We start from the raw sequence: 22,494 nt of genomic DNA on the forward strand, positions 1-22,494 counted from the left end.
TCGTTGCAAAGGCTGTGTCCAAATGATTTCCAAACTTCAGGACAGATCCCTGTGGAGCTGTGCTGAGCACCACAGGTTGGCAAGGAGCAGCAGAGCATCTGAGGGGCCAGGGTGTTTGGAATACAGGAACTTTGGGATCCTCAAGGTTTTCAGGTGACTGAGCATGATAGAAACTTGTAATTCCTGCTGCCTGTGCTCAGAGGAATATTTCTGATCTGAACCTCTATTAACTCTAGCATGATGCAATTTGCTTAGACATTTCCCTGCTAATTACATGTTAACTTTTCATACTTACCATGTACTATACCTCCCAGAGGAAAATACTGTATTCAGAACAAAAAAGATTTAGAGTTCATACACTTAAAAAAATGCATAAGACTTTGGCAGGAACAGAGTATTGAAGTAATCTATCTTCCTAATAACTAAAATAAGCAGCATTGTGTTGTTGCTGTAGGAATTTTTCAGTCATCCTTGGTTAGTTATTTGAAATGTGGTAGGATGATGGTTCCCACTCATATATTTCATTTGTTTGTCATCCTTTTCAGAATGGAAATTTCTGAGAACAGATTGTGCTGAAAACTTCTATGAACTTTGTGCAATTCACAGAATTGCACAAAGTACAAAAATTTGTGTGTGGACTTCAGTTACAAATATACTTCAGAACAAAATATAACTTTTGTTGACACTTAATAGGTTAGTACTGCATTTCTAGATATTGCATTAAATCAGATCAATACAATAAATGAGGAAATACATCACACTGTGGATTTATCATGTGTGTCATTGTCTTTAGAGGTCATCAGATAAGCAAATAAGAAAGTGCTTTCTCATTTCTTATTTTCAATGAGCAATTACTAGTGACGTTGAAGTATATCATGCATCATTACTTATTCGGTGTCCTTTGTTCAAAAAGAAGTGTGGAGGTTTAATGAAAGGTCTTTAGATAACCAGAAAGTTGTAGAAATATAGGGAAGTCACTTAAAAGCGACTTTAAAAAATGAATATTGTTGCTCCTTTTCTCTTAGCACTGTGTTCTCAAAACAGGACTGTGGGGTGAAAGATGCGTCACTCTTGTCCTCCAGGAGTCAGGAAAATCAAGGCTCAAGTTAGGAAGTGAATCCAGTCCTTGCCTGCACTCTTGTCTTCTGAGCACCTCACTGCTTTCCAGTGTATGAGCAGCAGAGAGAAGGGTGAGGTGGATGTTACCAGCAGCACTTGCAGTAACATGAACAGGAATTGTTTTATTAACTCTGGCTCGGTACAGGAGAACATTCCCACCCTCCCTGGTGCAGGAGCAGCCGGGGCAGGAGGCAGAGCTGGAGCAGAGGTGGCTGATGTGCAGAGCCAGGGCTCCCTCTGCATCACTGCTGGCAGCCATGGCAACCCCAGGACAGTAACTTATGCACTGATTGCAAGCCATGAGCATCAAAGCGAGTAATTAGGGAGACAAATGGCAAGTCTTGATGGATTCTTCCATCGAGATCAAAGCTTTATGTAAGTTTTTTTGGGAACTAGCACTGAGATTATTTGTACGTTCTGTTAGGCTATCAATGAAAATTGGCACCAAAGCTGGATTGTTTCATAATTTTTCAAGGAAGAGCCACTCAACTGAGCCCAAACCCATTTAATAGCCATGATGCTAAATCAGGAATTGGACTTGTTGAATCAGGCATTCAGCACACACCTTGATATTTTCAGGAGAAAATTGTGCTGAACTGAGGTTTTCCATGTCATTGCCAGGAACGTTAACTGTAACTAAAAAATTTTAAGAATGCAATTTTTAATCCGTGACATGTGCCTCTAAAGATTCATGTGATTAAGGGATTCACTCTGAATATCTTCAGATCAAGAACAGAGGAGAGTTACTGTCTGAAGTGTAATGGCTTGTGCTGTATGAATGCTCTGAAGTGATGCTCTGTGCTCCCTTCTGCCTTTATGCTTTAAAATGCCTTCTGCCATGAAAGACACTGGGCAGCAAAAACCCCGTGGGCAGCACAAGGTCCTCAAACAACAGGGGAGAACATAAATTAAATGATGCAGCAACTCTTTGTAATGTAGGTCTTTGCACAAAGTTTTGGATGGGCAAGTTCTCTCAGTACTGGGCATTTAGAGTGAACTGTAAAACACAGTATTTCCTATTTTCCCCCAAGTGCACACATTTCAATAACCACAGGGTCTGTTTCTCTTTTCCCAAGATTTGCTTTTCTGAAAGGTAACTTATCTAAATTAGGCAGGAGTTTTTTCAAACCAATGAAAGTTCCACAGCACTCCATTGAGTACAGAGCATCATGTGGGATGCAGCCATAGTCCCAAGAGCATCAATAACTTCATTTTGCCGGGGTTTTAAGGCAGGCATTAATATTTGGGTTGGGCTTTCATTTTTAATTGATGAAGGAAAAGACTATCTGCCTTTCTTTGCTTCTTGATAACGCAAGCTTCTCTTTAGTAACTTCAAACACCCCAATTCCTCAGTTAAAGGCGAATTAAGTTTTTCCTGTATTTAAAATTAGCTCTCTGAGGGTGGTATCAGCTCTCTTTCTTTTATGTTTTAAGTCCCAGTTCTTTAATCTGTTTCTAATACATTCTGTTCAGCAATTTTGCATTTCTGTTTTAGTGGAAGCAATGCTGATTAATTCCTTCTTATGACATCTGTGGCTGCATCCTAGATTAAACCTACTCTAATACAGAGCCTATCATTAAGTGTTAAATATTCTTGCAAAGCTACTTAAATTAGATTCAACATCAGTGGATCATTTAGTAGAGAGTCGTTAATTCTCCATCTTATGGCAAGGCCACATTCTGGTGATGCTTTTAATCAGAAGATTATTGAGGTATGATTTGAAAGGGATATGCTGCCCATATTTTGCCTTTGGGCAAATTATGAAAGGTCAAGTTGCCAAGGAAACAAAACTAAGATAACATTACTAATTCCTGACTCCAAGAGTTGTCTTTCCTGATCATATCATTTGCTCGCTGTACATGCTTAGAAAAGATACCAGCTGACAATATCTCTGCCATTTAGTTCAACAGAAAATGGCTTTATAATTCTTGCTCCTCCAGATAGTGTTCACAGTGATGACAAGGCTCACCAGAATACTTGGCCTCTGTGGAATCCACAGATTGGTTGGTTTGTTCACAGATAAGGTAAATTATTCCTGATTTATGGAAGGGAGAAGAAGGAAGGGAAGGGTTACAATTTACATATTCAAAGATAGCTGCAAAGTTAAGATGTTACCGGTTTTGACAGGCTAATTTACAGCTCTTTAGAGAATCCTGATGTTCATAAAGTGAAGAGCACTTGATAACGCAACTTCATTAAGGCCCCTCAAGTTAAACACTCAGAGTCACTTCTTCTGGTCACTGGTCAGGCCACTGGAAGAGCCAGGAGGATTTCTCCAGTATTTGCTGCTATCCTGAGTGTCATTCTTCCTTTTTTTCTGTCATTGTCTCTTCGCCTTTCCTATTCCAGGTGGGAAGCAACAGTGTAGGATTGGTTGCAAGAGAGCTAGGATGTTATGATGAGTCCATTCCTGCCTCTTTCTCCTTTCCATCCACGCCTCTGGGTGTGTGTGTTTCTGTTCAATTTCTTGTCCTTCCTTTGGAGAACTCATGAGAAAGGAATCGTTTAATTCCCTTAAGTATCAACATCTGAGATTGTGGGAGATTCTGTCCTTAAATTTTCGCGGGGAGCTGTGCTGTGTCGTAGGGCACTGCATAATGAATACGACCCTGCCAATCAAGACACTCTGTTTTATATCACTTATTACTAAATTGAAAATGGTGTTTTACTACAGCAATAAAGGGCTGGTACAGCATGAGGTACATTTTTATACAACTCTATGAACTTTGTCATTGAAAACATTATAGCCTTGAATTTGAGAGCACAGTGGAAGGCAGTATAATTTGATTACCTATATTAATCAAGTAGAGTACAACATATAAAACCAGTAATGCATAAGTCTGACTGGAGCCAGATAACCCTCTTGTGCATCTTAGAAAGATTTATTTTCTGTAATATAATTCATTTGACATGAAAGTATCATAATTGCAGTTGCTAGGAAGGATTTCTTTCTTTCCTTTTTTAGGGAAAAAAAAAAAACTATCATGCTTTCAAGAGCAGTTTGTTCTTCTAAAGCTCTGCTTACTGAAAATTGAAAACAAAGATTTGTTTTTGTAATTGTGGCAATTATTCATTAGCCAGCTGAGCTAACACAGTGGTTTGTTTTGAATACTGCTTCTGCTTCATGAACAAGTATTAGGTGTGAATTTAAAAGAATATTTTTTGCTGTACATTGATTATTAGTTCTGTAATTCTCAGCGTGTGCTTCTAAAAGCTGCCCAGAAGCTCTTGAGCCTTCAGTTACCTGTGCAAGTACTTTGCATAAACTCTGAAAAGAACTTCCCTCACTCACTCACTCACTCACTCACTCACTCACTCACTCACTCACTCACTCACTCACTCACTCACTCACTCACTCACTCCACGAAGAGGCTTTAAAGCATATTTAAAGACACCTGATTGCTCTGCAGTCTGTGAAAACCCCTGTTGTTATTGGATATGCAGCAGGGACACGTACTAATAATAGCATTGTTGTGAGTTGCTGTTTATGCATTTTATTGCTGAGTGTGACTGCAAACCACATGTGAGCTGGTTGGTGCATCACAGCTGATGCAGCAACCTTCAAAGTGAAAAAAGAACAGCCCACTGTGCTATGTTCCTTAGATTACATTGAAGATGCCCAGATGTATATCCTAGGCAATGCTTGTCCTGCATGTCCAAGACTTTATCTACTTTAATACTTCTAAGATCTAAATGGAATGAACAAAAAAAAGTAGTCTTAATTTGCATTGTATTAATGATAATGACAGCTGCTGGATATTGGGGGTGTGGGGGTATGCAGAGGTGGTTTTTAGTTTTCATATTTAAAATCCTTTTTATTTCTCTCTTGGTGAATTTCTTTGTTCCAGGGTAGTTTGCCTGTGGTGAGTGGGGCAGCCATCCCTTAAGGTTTCTTTTAAAAGCAGTGGTTGAAATCTGTAAGCACATGCTCTGGATTCCTTGGAGAAATAGGCCTTCTGTAGATGTCTCAATTCTTGTGCTAAATATTTTACCAGATTTGAATTTTAATGTTCAATAATGCAGACATTAATGGTGGCTATAGTAAGCTTTATATTTTTTACCCACAACAACATAAACCTTGCTATGAGTTAAATAGCAGTGGAATTAAATAACATTAATTATTACATTAATTATATATAAGTACAGTTAATCTTGTCCCTGACAGCAGCAGGGACTTTAAGTGACTAAAGGCATTTGGCAAAACAAAGCAGCTGAATCACATAACCTTCATATATTCATTAAGTGAAGAATGAGCTGAAGTTCTTTTTCACTGAATTGATGTATTTTGAGAACACAGTAGGTGCTTTGACATTGTTCTCCATGTCCAGAATCCCTAATTAAACAGTGCTCTAAATACTCTGTATACCAGGGTAGTGGTGGTGATGTGTTTCCAGGTGTGCAGCTGCTCAGCCCAGCTTAACCCCCCTGAACTCAGCCTGGCTTTGCCCCCTCCTCCTGCCAGCTCCAGCCTAAGGCACAGCAGCAATTTGCCTTCCTACCTGAGCCATGTCAGCTCTGGTTCTGAAATCAGTCCCCTCTTCTGAGTGCTCATGTTAGACATTTTTGGGCTTTCAGCTTGAATTTGAATGCAAGTGTGGGGGAACTTTAGGGTTCTCAGATGGGTGTCTCCATGCATAACCTGGTGTGTTCTTTTGTTGCACCATTTGGGCTTAAAGGCAGAAGTAAGGAGGAAAAGAAGTTGGCAGCATGAGAAAAAATATGTGTGTGTAAATATATACCTCAAGAAATTAAATGTATAAATGAAAAAAAAAAATAAGCATTCTTGTGAATGAGCTGTAAGAAACCCCACAGCAAGTTTCATAACCAGAAATCCATCACCCTCACTCCAGAGGGTGGCTGTCATTAAGCAGGATAGGGAGGTGTTTGGAAATGTCTTTCCTCCTGAGTTCCATGCTGAAATCCTCTCTAACAGCTTCCTGCAGCTCATAATGGTTCTGCATGGAGGGAAGACAGCCATGCATGTTCCCTACTAAATAAATATGTAAATGGAGCTCCCAAACAGAATCACATAGCTGAGAAGAACTAAATGCTTTCCATTAGAGGAGGGTACTTAAATAAATTCTGTTGTTTTGTGCTGGCCCAATAGTTTTTGGTGACTCCACAGTGACATGGACATGGCATAGACTAGATTTGCAATCCAAATAGAACAAAACTGACGTTTATAGTAAATGGGGAATTACTAGACAGATCATTATGGTTAAAGTGGCTTTTGACTATATCCATATTAAGTCCTGAACTCCTTAATTTTAGAGAAAGCTTATAACCCCCTCTCCAAACAGCAGCAGCCTCTCATTGTTATAAATAATGGCTTTAAGCCATTTTTCTTCTGTTGGACATACCAACAGAAACAAAATCAGAGTTGCTCTGTGCAGTCACTGCAAATCCCATCTTGGTTTCTGCTCCTCCCAGGAGAGCAGGAGGGACCAAAGCAGCTGGGGCAGGGTCCAGGTAACTCTGAGCCAGGAGGCAGCAAGGCAAGATGTCTCTTGCAAGCACTTGATGTTAGTCATAGCCTAAAACAAGAGAATTAGAAAGTAATGGACGTTTCTCTGGTTCCTTAGTGAAAACCCATGTACAGCTTCTGTAATGTCTCCAAGAGTGTCTGTCTAATGAAAAGAAAATGAGTGACAGGTGACACAATGCCCAAGCGAGGGAAGAGTGAAAAGAGCTTGTGAGCACTTCAGAAGAGAAGCAGGCTGCATCCCTTTTCTTGTCAGAGCTTCCTGTGTTTTGTAAATTGGTGAAATGCAGCATCAACCACTCAACTCTGTGGGCACTGTTCTTTCAATTACCCAAGTGTGGCTGTGGGGGCACCACCAGAGATGGTGTGGAAACAAGGAGAGATAGGAAAGAGGAGAAAGAGCTTAAGTTCATTATTTGTGTGATCCCTGCAAATGCTGGGCTAAGTGTGGTCCATAATTCACATTACCCTTTGGTGTAGTCATAGACAGTACAAGTGAAAATTACCTCCTGCACTGTCCCATCACTCTCCTTCTTGGCAAATATGGGCTGAAATTAAGCATAAAATTGTATGTTGGGTTTCCCAAGCTTTCCCAAGGGTGCTGAGATTCTGCAACCATAGATAATGAGTCAGTCACAGTCAGTAAATTGACTTCCAGGCAGCTACATCAGCCTACCACTACGTACTTAGAATGAGTCCAAATAATTAAAGAGAAAGTGAGGTGATATTGAAAGAGGTGTATTATAGGGGGATGGATGGATGGATGGATGGATGGATGGATGGATGGATGGATGGATGGATGGATGGATGGATGGATGGATGGATGGACGGACAGATAGATAGATAGATGATAGATCGATCTACTTTTTACTGACCATTGAGTAGAATGGATTGATTCCGAAGAGAGCATCATTAATTCATCCAAAAATTATGGCAAAGCACTCTACTGGTATATTAAGGCCTGAACTAGGAGGTATAATGTGGTAAACCAGCCAGAAGGCCTCTCCTGAGTGTGGTACCAAACTCCTGTGTGTAGATGGCATTGGATGCTGACTTTTCTATTTTTAATGAATGTGTCTTTATTAAGCATTTAGGTAGCAGCATTCATCTGTGTAGGCTCCAGTAAAAGGCTGCACTATGGAAAGATCTTTTTACCTTTCCTTTTGGGCGGAAGGGCAAGGATGTGGGAAATGAAGAGAAATTTGGTGGCTCTTAGAGCTTTTTCAAGATGGGTTGGTCACTCTCTCCTTTGAACCAGGTAATTTTTAGACTTGGATGGAAAGCAGGCAGCTGTAGATCTTATTTTGTAGATCTCAAGGAATAATTTGTGATTATCCCTTTTTCTCCAAAGTGCTTTCCTGTGTATAGGTATAATAATAAAGAAAACCATTTTCAGCATAAAAGATGTGCTTGTCAAACCGCAGCAATGATTTTCCAGTTCCTGGCTTTTTTAGTTGTGCAGCCTTCTAATATTTCTGCTTGAATTCTTTCACGACAGAAGCAAATGAAAATTACACCGTGGTTTTTAGGTCTCTGTTCCCTGATTTTTGCTTGTCATGTCATGAACTTCTTCGAAGCAGTGAAATGGCAGCCCATCTCCCTGAGAGCTCCAGACAGATTTCTAAAGTTGTCTTGTTAACAGCTTGTCAGAAACCTACATTTCAGTCTCGCTGAGTTTATATCATGCAAAAAAAAAAAAAAGTTGCTGGAAATTATGATTTTTACAGGTTCTGACATTTTTCTAAAGAACTGAAATGCTCAAGGCTGCTGTCTCCCTTAACAGGCTGTGCTGTTTTGGGTAATATTCTGCGTTGCATCAACTGAACATCAGAGCAACATTCAGTTTCTTCCCTTTAACATGTTCTTTGAATTATTTAAGGTGTTTTGATGTTGGCTAGAATTCGTAACAAAGTCCTCCAGCTTTTATCCTAAAATATCAAAAAGGTTGAGATTTTTTCCTTCCCCCCCTTCCCTTTTCTCCCTCTTCCCTAACCCTTCCTCCCTCCCTCCCTCCTCCCGCTTTTAATAGATCCTTGCATGGATCATCAGGGGACTTTCTTTTATGTTGTACAGCATGAAATGACTTAGTCAGGGTCTTCCTGATTAATTTATGAGTGCTATGAAAAAGGGAAGGGGGAAAAAACAGTCCTTGAGGGATTGACCCTAAGCTGGAGCAGATCAACTCAATTTTATGGAATGAAAAGAGACTTAAACAGTATTTTTAGCGTCGGTTTCTCAACCCACAGAGGTAGAGAAGCTCCCTGCATCGGGCAGGCTGGAGCAGGGCAGGAGGTGCCCATCTCTCTGGGTGGTTGATGGAGAGGAGCTCCAGTCTTTGGAGGCACATTTAGAGTTAAAGCTGTGGCAGATTGGTGGATTAATGTGCTCTGCCTCCAAGGGACAAATGCTCTTTTTTTTTTTTCTTCTTTTTTTTTTTTTTTTTCTTCTTTTTCCCTTTTCCCTTCCCCTTGCTCCCTCCTTCCCCACTCTGGGCTTGCAGATGACAGCTGTTGGTCACTTAACAAAATGTCCTCTTGATTGCTGCTTCACAACAGGGGCCCCCTCAGACCAAACAGCACATAGCCCGTACAATGCATCACTGCCCCTCAAAATTAGTTATAGTGCTCTGGGCTATTCTCAGCTGCCATAGCTAATACTCTCTTGCTGTTCTTCTCTCTCCCCCTCGCCCTCCCCCTCTGCAGACAAAGGCTCAGCCTATACATCTGTAGTGCTCATAACCTCCCCCTTCCCCCAGCCAAATGCTGAGGAGAGAAAGGGAAAAAAAAAAAAAAATTGCTGCCCTGAGGCTCAATCTGTTTCTTACAGCTCTACCCCGGCACTTGGAAGCCTGAGCTGGTCTAGCCATGGGGAGGCCCTGACTCATTTCATCAAGCTGTCAGGGAGGCAGTGGAGCTAAGAGGACTCTGCTGCCTGGGGCAAGTTCAAGTCAACATTCGATTTCCGTCCTCCCCCCGGCCCCCGCCTTTCGCTTGGACACTTTCTGTGCTCTGGATCTAAACTTCTCCCCGAGCTGCAGCAGCTCACAGCTTCTTGCCAGGAGGAAGGACTTGTGGGACCTTATAAAGGACACAGTGGCAAAATTGCTGCAATAAATCAGTGGCCCTCTGACACTTGGCGGTAGCTTAATGTTTTGGCACTTTCTTTCCTGTGTATGCCTCAAGTCCCATTAGCAAGCTTTTCTGTCAGTCTGGCTCATGATAAAACTCTCTCTTCCTATCATCTTAAGCAAGCCCCTGCAGACATGAATCTGATGCCAGACTTAATAGGAAACAACACCCTCCCCTGCACATCCAAGCGCGCATCCGTACGCGCTGCCACTGCTCCTGGGAAGTCAGCTCACAGGGCATGGAGAAGGGAGGGCTCTTAAAAACAGGCTTGATTTTACTCCTTCCTTTAAAAGAAACATTAACAAGCCAGGATTTAAGCTTAGTACTTCCCCAAGCCTTGCTATTAAAAGAAAATTCAGTAACTAAATATGGTTGGAAATAGTAAGATAGCGGTAACATGGCTGTGGAGTGGGTGTGCAGGCTGCATAGGTGTCTGCACTGTTCAGATATTCTGTGCCACTTTCTACACGCAAATTCTACCCTGCCAGCTTTCATTGTAGTGTTATAGGCAGTGTATTTAATATTTTTGCCTCCTCTCCTCTCAGCTTTGCACTTCCCCAGACAGTTGTAGTTGCAGGTAGACTGGTGAGATTGCAAGTCCCTCCAGGCTGGGATCTGTTTCTTCACATGGCTAGCTTAGAGGTCTATCACCCTCTGCTTAATCATAATATAAATAGTATCTATAGGTATAAGAGATAAAAAACAAGCCTTTCTCTCAGCTGTCTGGGCAGTGACTCCTGTGCTGTGCCGTGTCTGGCACAACAGGGCCCACAGCCTTGGGACTGTGTAGGCAAAACCTAAATCAAAAACCACTGAGTTTGGGTGAAGTAGGAGGTAACCATGTTTGTGTGGATAAGCTGAGGTGACTTCTCAAAAGCTTGGAGGAAGTGGCTCCATTTGAAGTAACCATATTTCTCTGCACCCATCATGATGTTACATCCAGGTACTGCCAGTCTTGTTGCAGTCTTAGGAGACTTGGTTGGTTTTGTTTTCATTTCTTGAAGCTCTTATTCGTGCTATGAGACAGTTCACATGACTGTGTGATGTCAGTTAATCAATGCAGTGTTTTTATTATGTGAAGAAAAGCTGGATGATGTAGTAGTTAAAACATTGGGGGTAAGAAAAGAGTTGAAGGACACTCTCCTGATTCCTAAACTCACCAGAAAATAATGAGAATAATAGTAGTTTTAATATAGCTTGTAAGGAGCTCGATGCCAGTCTAACAGTAAGAGAAGGTCCTTTGTCAAATATGCTGTTGCCTGTTTTACAGTAGCCATAAGTCCATCTTTGTCCCCTCTTGAGGTGGTTTGCAGAAGGAGGTGATGGAATGCATCACAGCTCATTGCCTGGTTGGAAAGGGTCTTGTAAAGAGAGATTTCATCCCAGGCGTCCAAAAATTGAGAAACCACAAGGCCCAGTCTACACACATATAGACTCCATCTGTGAATCCTGAGTTTTGTGTTGTCCTGCTGAACCTCACCTCGTGGGAGGCTTCCTTCCCACTGGAATCTGTCACTGCAAGAACTTGTTTCCAAAAAGCTGCGCAATTAGGGGTCGACTTTGCAAACATTCTTGGTGGAATTGAGATGCAATTGGCACAACCCAGTGAATAATCCCTTTAGGAGCCTTTATGAACCCTGTACAATGGCTGTTTACAGTCCTGCTTATAGACCAGGAGTGTTAACAGGACTTTAGAAAAATCCAGGTAATTGAAGCTTTTGTCTTTCAATGAGCCCCCCGTTGCTTTCAACAGTTGCCATTCTCCACATTTTCTTTAACTTTTTTTTTGTTTTGACAAGGGCTTTTGTCCCTCCACAACAGCAGCGTGGGAGGTGAGCCTGGCCGGGTGGTGGCCTCAGCCTTCGCAGCACGGCCTCCTCCTCCTCCTCCTCCTCACTCGGGATAAGTTGGCTTTTAAGACACAGCAAATCCTCTGTGGCTGAACCAGAGTTTCTCCCATGAGTGCATTATTCATCCCAGCATCCCAGGGATGGAAGTCCCTGCTTTAGTCTCTGTGCTGAGCCGGGGCTCTGCAGGCAGGGGTGAGGAGGAGGCTGGAGGAGAGCAGGCGTGTGAGGCTGAAGGAGTTCCCACAAAAACTGAGCCAAACCGGGGCTTTTCAACATGCACACCCCGGCCAGGGGAGGCACAGGGGTCAGCAGTGCTTCTGCTTTTCACAGCTCTGTCTGGGCCCTTTGGTTTTGCTGGCGTTGGTTTTTCTGTGCTGTTGCTCGTTCAGCAGCCTCTGGGTTCCTGTTTCTTGATGCAAGTGTGGGAGCCTGTTCCTTTTACATGAAACAAAGAAAACCTGTGGGAATTCTCAAGCTTGGGGTCTTTTTCACCAAAGCTGGTTGTATTTTCCTCAAGAGTCAGTGGGAGGTTAGCATAGGTTGGTAGCCGTGAGTCTCAAGTTTTTATTTTCTTGTATGCTGAGCAGAAATCCAAATTTTATAAGTATCAATGTGTTGAGTCGTCTCCACTATCTCTAATCCTGTAGGCCAGTTTGGAACATTCTCACATGGATTAAGATAGGTGTTTTGGTGGTTTAAAGCCAGGTAGGAACCAATACAAAGGACAGTGTGTGTGTGTGAGTGATCCTACATATCTGCAGAGGGGGCAGAGGATTTGCTTTCACAAGGCAAGCAAGAAATTAGGCAACTCACTGCCACAAATGCAGTTTTAAAACCACTCATCTTGCAGTCACAGCCTCACTGAAGGCTCTTGTGTCCACACAGCCACATTCACATCCACAGCCCTGCTGCCTTCTGCAGTTTCCAGACTGATGCAATCGTGATTAAAGTAAGGAAGATGTAAGCTAAAATGAAACAAAATTCTTTGCTGCCTTTTCCATTTTAAAAGCAATTAATTATGAAGTCTTTACAGATCCTGAATGGGGAAAAATGTATCCTCAGAGAGCAGATGTTTGCTTCATTCATATGTCTGTTTATAAAATCTAGCATGTGGATTTGATGGTTCACTGGCTTTTTGCAACTTTCACTTATCTACATGAGACAAAGTTGCATATTGGTACAAAGCAAAATTAGGCACCTAAATAAAGCAGTTCTGCACCTTTTAGTAATGTAAACCATCTGTAAGAGGGTTTTACACTCATTATAGGCATACAGATTTTGGAGGTAAAATCTGTTTTCAACAAGAAAAACCTTCTTGTCTTTTTTTAACGTCATAATGCAGGAAGAATTAGAAAGACAAGTTTTGTTACAAAACCAGACAAGACTAAAATACTACCTTTTATTTGAATAATAATGGTTACTAAAGTTCAAAAAAATAGTTTACATCTTAAATATTTTTAAGCTAAATTTGGTAATGTTTACAGTACTGAGGTTTTATTGAACCAGGACTCATAGGCAAGATTAAGTGATAATTTTGAATACTTTCTAGTCAATGGATTTCAAAGTTTAATTTATTTGGCTATTTTATTACTGCAGTGTATAATTTTTAAGCCCCTGTTAGAATTAAAATTTGTGTTGGTATTGCCTAAGCATACAATTTGAAGAAAGAAACCCTGGCTGAGTGTGCTAACTTATTTTCATGCCATTCTTGCAATAGGTGTAATTCTGCTGTAACATGCTTTAGTCTGAACGATGAATCACAGAGTCAAAACATTCTGCCTCTAAAATATGAGTGTTTGTGTGAATGGGCACCAAGATTAAAATGGTAACTTCAGTGTGGGCAGGCTTTAAAGGATAAAATAACAAGGTCCTTGTGACCCACTCCATTATGCCAGTAATTTGGGGGGATGCGCAGTCCCTGTAGCATTAGGGCTTGATTTGAGCTGGGTGGAGGTGAAAGGCAGTGTTTCTCAGGAGCATGTAAATAATCAGAAGTGGACTGCTGTGGCTGCATCTTCCCCCAGCCCAGCTCAGGTGTGATGAGTGTGTTGCTCTGTCAGCATGAATTATCACTGTCTTGGGCAAGCACAGATGCAGCAGGTACTGGGGCAGCCTTGGCCCAGCAAACCTGTTCCAGCATGTCTCAGTGTGATGGACAATTAGTCCCATTCCAAGCCCAGAGCAGACACTTGTAATTGTTTGTGGTTGCGTGACGCGGGTTTAGGGAAGTCAGCAGATGGCTGCTCGTGGTGATTTATCAGGATTGGGTTTACTTCTGGTTTGTGAAAAAAAAAATCCAACAGAAACTGTGTTTCGTATAATAATTTTCGTAAAGGTCAGTGACAGAATAAAAGTCACAAAAAAGGCACAAATGGCTTGTGGCAAGGTATTTACTAAAGACATGGCTACCTGATGTTCTTGCCTACTGCAAAGCAATTGGCTGGGACTTTGTGCAGTTTGCTGGTGTTAACTCTGTTTTTTCCTGTAGAACTTCCCCACTCACAGCTCCTGGCCCCTGCAAGGCCGTATCCTATTACTTCTTCCATTTTTCTTCAGGTTCTCTCTTTTCCAGAATGGTTGCCCATACAATTAGAACTGTGCACATCCTGCTAAACAGTCAGATTTCTCTGTGAAAAACATGCTGTGGATCATGTGGGGCAGTGTAAAATTGTTTCCTTTTGAAAGAAAATGAGTTCTGCTTAGTCAAGACTGTAGAAAAACAGATTCCTTAAACCAAGCATTTTCACTGCAGTAAAATGGGAATAAGGTGTCAGTTGGGAAGCTGAGCACTCTTCACTGCAGAATCACTGTGGGAGATTCCTCCAATATATCGGGGCTGTTTGTGTGCTTGGTGAGTTTCAGAGAATTTAAAAATAAAAGGTTCAAATAGCAGAAGAAGATATTAAATATTCTCTCATAAATCAGCAGAAAATTAAGCTGAAATTTCTGCTGTGTGACTTGAGGATAAAAGAATGTGACAGGAAAGATCCCCCTTGCCCACTCCAGGAAGAAATCTGGACAAAATGACCAAACAGATCTATTCCTTCTTTAACATTCATGGCACTGAATCATGTGCGTTCTCATGGACCATTTCCACATTTGGAGGTTGCCACTGGTGGCTTGCAGAGCCCCCTCTTTTGACCCAGTGAATTCTGTAGGGTGCTGCCAGTTACAGAAACCCACCAGGCCATCCCCACCAGCAGCTGGCTGAAGGAGAAAATTCCCATTGGGCACCAGAACACACTGACCACTTCTGTCAGCACAACACACCCCCAGAGATTTACTGCTGCTCCCAGCTGTAAATCCTTCTGAGCTCCAGCCAGCAAGATGTGCATGTCCTGAAATGCTCAGTGCTCAAGTTATCTTTCCATCATTTGTGCTGTGAAAAGAGAGCATTTCATTTTCAGAGCCTGAGAGAGATTGCACTACAAAACTCTTTAAGTAAACACTTCCTCCTGGGATCGTGATCTTATTCAAACTAAAAAATGTACCAGAATTTATGATGTATTTTAATTACTATTCTTGGTTCCACTCATTAAATTAGAAATTGATTGCCAGTTTCACAGTTTCCTTGTTAGATGACAAAGTGCTTATCAAGGTGAAGCAATGCAAAACTGTTACTATATATTCCATGATTTGGGATGATAAAAAGGCATGCTTTTTGTTGTGGTATTCATGTTACAGTGGTTGTTATAATGCATCACTGATTGTCTTTTTTGTTTAAAGTTTGCTTTCCCCCATCCAAGTAAGAGTATACCATAAATTTGTATAAGAGAGGATCTGGTTTATGCTAGCAATGTAAAAGGCATTGCTGCAGCCATCAGAAGTGTGTTTCATTGAACTGTGAACATCATAAACAGCTATCCTAAAGATTTAAGAGGATGATGCAAAAGATCCCTATACATGAAGGTGTTTCTCAAAATCTTTTTTTCTCTCTCTAATCCACAGTGTGACAGCGAGAGCGATATTGACGATAAGGTAAGACTGAATTTTCTTATTTCATATGCTTGGAAATTCCCTGATAGTCACAATAAGAATGAATTTGAAAATAACATTTCCTCCAGTCTTCATGTCAAATTTAAAAATATCTACAATTGAATGAAAAAGCATCAGATCAGCTATTCTGTGATCTTCACTAGCTTCTATTTAGAGGAAAGAGAGTCCTGTTAACATAATAGTCTTTATTGATTATTATGTGAGCATTTTGTGAGACCTGAGTTACAGCATTGATGCTGTTTCAGAGGAAGTTTCCACTGATAACTTGTCAGGAGCCAATATTTTATATATAGTAACCTTTGAAGATGTCAGCTTTGTAATCAGTTGGAAGATGGGAGCTGCCCTCCCAAGGCAGCGTGGTAACTGTCAAGAAGTGTTTTGTCATGATGCATGCATATTTATCACAGAGCAATGATTTTCCTGACCTTCTTTTGAATACAGAGATTGGTCATTGAAAGGTTGTAGTTTGTGTATGGGGATTTCTTGTTCACCTCTGCAAGGAAAGCAGACAAGTCCCACTGTGTAGCACCAGTGGCACCGTGATTTTAAAAATCAAATATATAAAAGGCTTGAGCATTCCGTGCTAGCTCCTGGCAGATCAAACCTGTCAGCCTCAGGTCAGCTCTTCATCAAACCTTTATTCTGTTTTGGCTGTCCAGTCTCTTGCATTCATTGATGAGAAGCTGTGGCACAGAGTTTTCTCCTGGATCAGCGTTGCACAAGTAAAGGCTGAGTTCAGGTAGCCCTGTGTCCTCAGCAGCGCACCAGCTGCATCAGAGGTTACCACGAGTTCAAGAGACTCCTCTGAAAGCTTTTTGTTAGTATTGTTAGAGCTTTAGAAACGCCAGGGTTTCTTCAACTTCTTCTTTTAAAAATACCATGAGATACTAAATATTCTTGGAGTATGGCAAGCTGTGTTTTGAGACGACGGCTTGATTGAAGAGAAACATTTACATTGCGTGTTGAATGAAAGATACTGTACTTATTTTATTTCATATTATTTTAAATTTATGTGAATATATATGTATAAAGTCACTTGCTGAAACCACCCCTCTCCCCAAGTTCTCTTTCTTACAAGGTTACACAGCAGCAGAGCTGACAGCAGGGGTGGTGAGGGTGAAATATTGTTCCCTAAAAGCTTAGATACCATGGGGTTAAAACGTTTCCCAGACTGCCCAATCAAAGGAAGTAAAAGCAATCACTTAGAAAACTGTTTAAAGATCTGCCAGTCAAACCTCAGATGAAGTTGTAAGTGACATGTAGTTTTATTATACAGCTATGCTATTAATGATTATCTAAATTACACTGGTAGACCCAGCTAGCAGCATTACATCTGAGACTGACGTTTGTTAGATTAGGTTTGACTTCACCTTGTAGAGAAGAAATTGAAATCTGAACAACATTGATTAGCTTTCAGAATGTGGGATCTGAGGTTACCTTCAGAGGAAGCTGCATTGTGTTTGGCTGGTAACTTGCTGTCCTTTACAGCAAACGAAAGGCTATTATAGTGTTCCTTACCATTAATATGACATTTCTTTACATTTCTGTAACTGTAATTTGACTTTCTAGGCTCACCTATTTCCCACCTACCTTCTCCTTAAGGTGACTCTGCCTTAATAATAACATTTCTTTTCTTCATAAGGAGAGCAGCCCAAGATCATCATCTTTCTATCTCTTGCCTGATCTGCAGAGATGTGAAACATGACACAGTCCTATTAAATAGGTCTCAGGAATTAAGTGGGGCTGTTTTTCTTGTCAGCAAAGATGCACATGCATATAAACTCACCAGGGTTGAAGTGAAGATGCTTCAAACCTTTCATGGGGATGATGTAAGTGCAACATTGCCTTCCAGTTGGGGAACACGGGGAGCTTGACTTGCTCTGTTGATACCTGGCATTCTGCACTCACCTGGAAATGAATTCAGTGTTTGTCTAAAACTCAACCTGACTGATGCAACCAAGAGCTGTAAAAATTTTGGTGTGACTGTCCTGAGGGACTGCACTCATTTTCCTCCTCCCTGTGATGGCAAAATGTGTCTGCTGCTAATGCTCCAGGCTGTTGCAGCCAGGTGCAGGATTCAGCACAGTGCCCAGCCCAGCACCAGCCTTCCCAAATTACCTGATGGGTCGGCTTCTTTCCCCACTGCTGCAGAGCAATGCTGCCTGGTCAGCAAGAACCAGCTTTTTCAAGGTACACCTTCACATGCTGGCACTGAGGAAGGGCAGGGCAGGAATTACTAATGTACTTTTGATTTGCATAACATTTTTTTGTTAGTCATAAACAGTGGGTCAGTGTTGCCTGCATAAAACTCACGAGGAAGGCAGACAAAAAAAGTTCATGTACAAGCACAAACTGAGTCAGCGACTGAGCTAGGAGCAAAACTGAAATTTTCCACCTCCTACTTCTCTCTCTGTACCATGCTAGTAATTATCCACTATTTATTTTGTTCATAGGTGTATGGGCTATTGAGCTCCTAATGTTTTCAAACATAGATGTTAGGGTAAAATTAAGGTTTTACCTTCACTGCATTGTAAAATAGAAACAAACTCCTGATGGTTTGGTTTTTCTCCTTGTGCAGGGCTCCAGGGGAGAAAAGCAGTTGAGCATAGTCAGTCACATGTACAGTGTATCAGAAAGAGGAGCATTACTTTAGTGCAAGGTACAGTTTCTCAGCAGATTTTGAGTGTTTCCAAACATTGCGCTGCTGTTTTTAATAATTGGAGAAGAGGAGCTCAAGGCAGGGGACTTGTCAATCCCATCTACTTTCTGAGAACTGTCTCTGGCCAAGTATAGCCTTTCACTTCTGCATCACTGCTGAAATCTCAGAGGAAGTAAGTGGGATGATACTTTCTCACACCTATCATTCTGTCACCATGTGCTTCTCACAGAACTGTTTGAGATACCCAAAGTAATAAAGTGAGCTGTCCAGCCATTTAACCAAGCGAGAAACTTAGCAAATCATACGTTCCCCGAGATGGAAATGCAAATCCTGTTTCCTGTACTCTGTGCTCAGTGAAGGACACTGGTCTGGGCTCTGCAGCTGTGAGGAGGATTGCAGTGCTGCTTGCTGGAGCTGTGGAAATGATGCTGTGCTTTTTGAGAGAAAGGGAGTCAGTCTGGTACTTGTATTCCACTGTCTCTGCTCTGTGCACTAGCTGAGATGTGAAGCTCACGGTCCATAAACATTGTTACTGAAAATATATACTTCCTTTAATAGCAACAACAGCATTAACAGATAGCAATTACCCTTCATTTTCAGGAACTATAAAGTCTCCATTAATTCAAGATTTATGTAGTTATAGCATTTAGCACAGGAATAACACCACAGAGAATTGGTTTATACACATGTAATGAGAGAGCTTATGGCATACTTTAGTGAACATTAACATAATAGAGTAATATAAACCATCAACAGTTCCACTTATTGTCTCTTACCTGCTTTAGCATCACTGTGAAAAGTGGCTAGCAGCTTGGTAATGTGCTCTGTTAAATGGTGTTCTGCAGAAAGCCAAAAGTCAACTTGTGTAAAACAAGGGAATGAGTAATCTCTGCTCGTTACTCCAAAATGTTGCTCTCATTTTTTTAATAACAGTGTTCAAGATTGCATTAAAAAAGGCGCCTGTTTCTTTCTTTAAAAGTAATTCAGTGTTCATGTTCTTTCAGTCTTGGACTTCTGTCTGCTCTGTGTGAAATTGTGGGTTGTCAGCTTAATTACATGGCCCCGCCATGAAAGTGAGCTCTCCAAATCAGGGGTTAGATATCAAGCATTCTTCATTTAATGTAGTACTAAGTAAGATGTGCAAAAATGGAACTGTATTTCTAAGTTCAGTCAGTATTTCCTGTATATTCATTCTGTAGTTTGTGTTTAAGCCATAGCAAGCAACTTCTGAGACAAGCAAAGTTAAATCCAAGGTGGAGACAAAAACTTTTGAAGTCATTTTTTTCTCACGACTTTCTGCAGCAGCCCAGTGAGTTCCTTGGGGTGTGCTTGTGGCAAAGTGAATCAGCCTTGCCATGCTGTGGTTTGCTAATCCCAGCGTCCCAGGAGGTGCCTGGGAGTTGGCAGCAGCAGCAGGAGAGCGGGGATAGATGGGAGGGGATAGATGGGAGGGGAGCAGCACGGTGGGGCTGTGATCCCCCCACCCAGCCTGGGGCTGCCTTCCCATCCTGCTGCGTGCTGTAAAAGCACAGAACAGCTCATGGGTTAAGGATGAGATGAGAGAGAAGGGACCCAGGTGAGTGGGTCGACAGCAGCACTGTTTCAGTGTGCCAGCAGCCCCGTTGTTGTCCAGCTTTGGTTTTGTAGGCATTACTCTAAAGGGGATATTTGTAGGTATTAGTGTTTTAGCAGGCATTTGAGAGGGCAAGTCAGGCAGCTTTATGGCCATGAATGGGAAGTTATCCTCTGTAGCAAAAGGCCCAGTGGTAAGCAGTGAGGAGGGGCTTGTTTGAAAGTTTACCAAGGGGGTGATGGAGTCAGACCAGTGAGAGATGGAAATTTGCAGCAGTGCTGAATGGCAGTGTTGGGAAGAAGGAGTAAGCTGTGAAAGAGTCAAAACACAAAGAGTGATAGTTTGCCATTCAGGAAGTGAGAAGCTGTGTAGGAAGCAAAGCCACAGATTAGGAAAATGATCTTGCAGCAACTCTTCCTTGGCATTAGACACAGTTACATCTGCTGTCACCAAAGGAAACACAAAATATTAAAGAAAGGGTGATGTAGCTTGACCAAGAGTGTAGCTATGTGAATAAACAGAGGATGCTCATTATGTTGCAGAGAACAAGGATACACAGGACTTAAAACATAGGTTGAATACTTTGATGTCAGGAGTATTGTAAGTCAAAGAGAGTGCTGAGAACTGTGGGCTTGAGTGAGAGATGGAGGTGATAAGAGTAGAAGTAATGAGAAGAATAAACTGTATGGAAGATCTGGGGGATGAAATTATCACTGTTGTTTCAGCTGTGTTGACCTTGAAAGGATATCCACAAGCCCACAGGAAAAATCATAGTTCAGGCAGCAGGAGAAAGGGATGCAATAATGAAGAGAGGCCTGGAGTTGCTCTAGCAGGAATGGTCACTCTGTTTGTGTCTGAGATTACCCAGCAATAAGAAAAACCCCCTCCAGTGCTATTGCTGGAAGCTTCTCTTCCTCTGCTCATTACATTTTATCTGGCAGTGGAGAAGGTGGGTTCCATCTGATGTGTTTTTGGGAGGCTGGAAGTTTATTTCCCCCATTAAGTAATGTGTTATTTGCTGGTTTTGAAGCCTACCCAGACCAAGGTCCCCAAACCAGTTTTATCCATCATTCAATTGTCCTTTTCTCTGAGAAATCAAACTTGGTACTTTCCCAGATACTGAGATTCATAGTGGTTGCAGCAGAAGGGAACGATCAAACATGGAATTGAGCTGAGGGCTTTCACATGGCAGTATTTGCACTTCTGTTAGCATTGCACTTCAGCCTGTGACAGTTCTCAGCTGTGGCTAACAGTGAGACATCTCCATTTGCCAGTTACTGCCCAGCTGGGTCCTCAGACAGAGCTGAAGTGGTTTTTGCCATGGGATGCTCTGGCTTGTGGACACAGTGCTGAATGTCCTTGTGGCAGTGTGTGGCCGGGCTCTGCTGCAGGCTTGGCATCCTGCAGGAGTGCTGCACATCTGCATGCACATACATGCACAGAATCAGTGCTTCTGCTGAGGTTTATTTCTGACAGACAGAAAACCCAGTGATACAGAGTGAAAACTAGTGAGAAAGCTCTCTCCCATACAGTAATAACTGGGTAAAGACTGTTAGTTCTCCTAATGGAAGAAAGCCTCTGTTTTACAGACAATCTGTGTGTTGTTATTAAAAACAGATCTGCTTTTTAAACAATATCAAAATATTGAATTTAAAATAACCTTGTAGCCCTTGAAAGATTTGGGTGCTATAAACAGGCAAATGTAATCTTGTTGCCAGTACAGGAAGACAAAAATTCACCACTCAGTGAATTTGTTTTATTTAGTCGTTCTCCATTAATAGATCTATCAGAAAAACAGCATCCTCTAAGCCCACTGCAGACCCAGTTCACTCAGTTGGTCTTTGGGAAATGCCAGATGGGGGTGAGGCTTGGCATGGCCTGGGCTTCCATCCTTCCTTCCACCCACCATGTGCAGGGAGCAGACACAAAGGTTCCTTCTGAGACTTGGGGCAGCTGAGTCAAGCCTTGCAAGTCCTTCCAGAGGGAGAGGAGCCTTCCAAGTTGTGCTTCTCATCTACAGCTCTGGTAAATATTATTAGTAATAATAGCCCTTCTTGACCTTTATATTTAAATAAAGCAAGAACGCAGTTAAAAAAATGAAACAGAGTCAAAGCTTCAGCACCAATGTGTTCCCCTCCTGCTGAGATTTTGTGTTTTTCTCTTATCCAGACAAAAACTCAAATTTTAAGTACATTAGTCTGTATATAACAAGCTGAGTCATAACAGTCTGTGGTGCCCATACTCATTCTTGAAAATGTACAAAAGTTTTCAGAGCAAACAATGAGAAGAGCCTTCTAGCTTGCTGAAAAAAAATCCATCATCAATTCACATAAAGGGCTTGAAGAGGTCTTGTGTAGAGCTCTTGGGCACAACAGGATCATACCAGTTCTGCTGCTGGCAGTCAGCATGTCCCTGGCTCCCTGCTTTCCCCATTGTTTAACATCTCCCAGTTCCAGTTCCCCATCCTGGAGCGTTTTCTTATCTTACCAGGGACCTTGTGAGGAAACTTTTCAGACGTGAGGCAGCAGAGAAGAGAGCAGCTGTGTACAGCTGTCTGCCCACATAAAGAAAACCATTATAACATTGTTAGGGTAGTCTGAGTCCAAAGGGCTACCTGTGCAATGGCAGGAGCTCCTTGGAAGGTGATCAGATAGAACATAACAGAGCAGGCAGGTGATAGGAATTG

At 41.8% G+C, this 22,494-nt stretch overlaps 1 protein-coding gene across 2 annotated transcripts in view; it reads left to right on the forward strand.

The window, feature by feature from the left end:
- Positions 1–22,494, forward strand: part of FBRSL1 (fibrosin like 1) — a 496,130-nt gene that overhangs the window by 312,052 nt on the left and 161,584 nt on the right. For both annotated transcript variants that reach the window (XM_059485477.1, XM_059485478.1), the window contains exon 5: positions 15,529–15,558. In XM_059485477.1, coding sequence (XP_059341460.1) covers positions 15,529–15,558 — 30 coding nt within the window. The remainder of the gene's footprint in view (positions 1–15,528; positions 15,559–22,494) is intronic.

Source organism: Ammospiza nelsoni, chromosome 18, assembly GCF_027579445.1.
Source record: "Ammospiza nelsoni isolate bAmmNel1 chromosome 18, bAmmNel1.pri, whole genome shotgun sequence".
Taxonomy (NCBI): Eukaryota; Metazoa; Chordata; class Aves; order Passeriformes; family Passerellidae; genus Ammospiza; species Ammospiza nelsoni.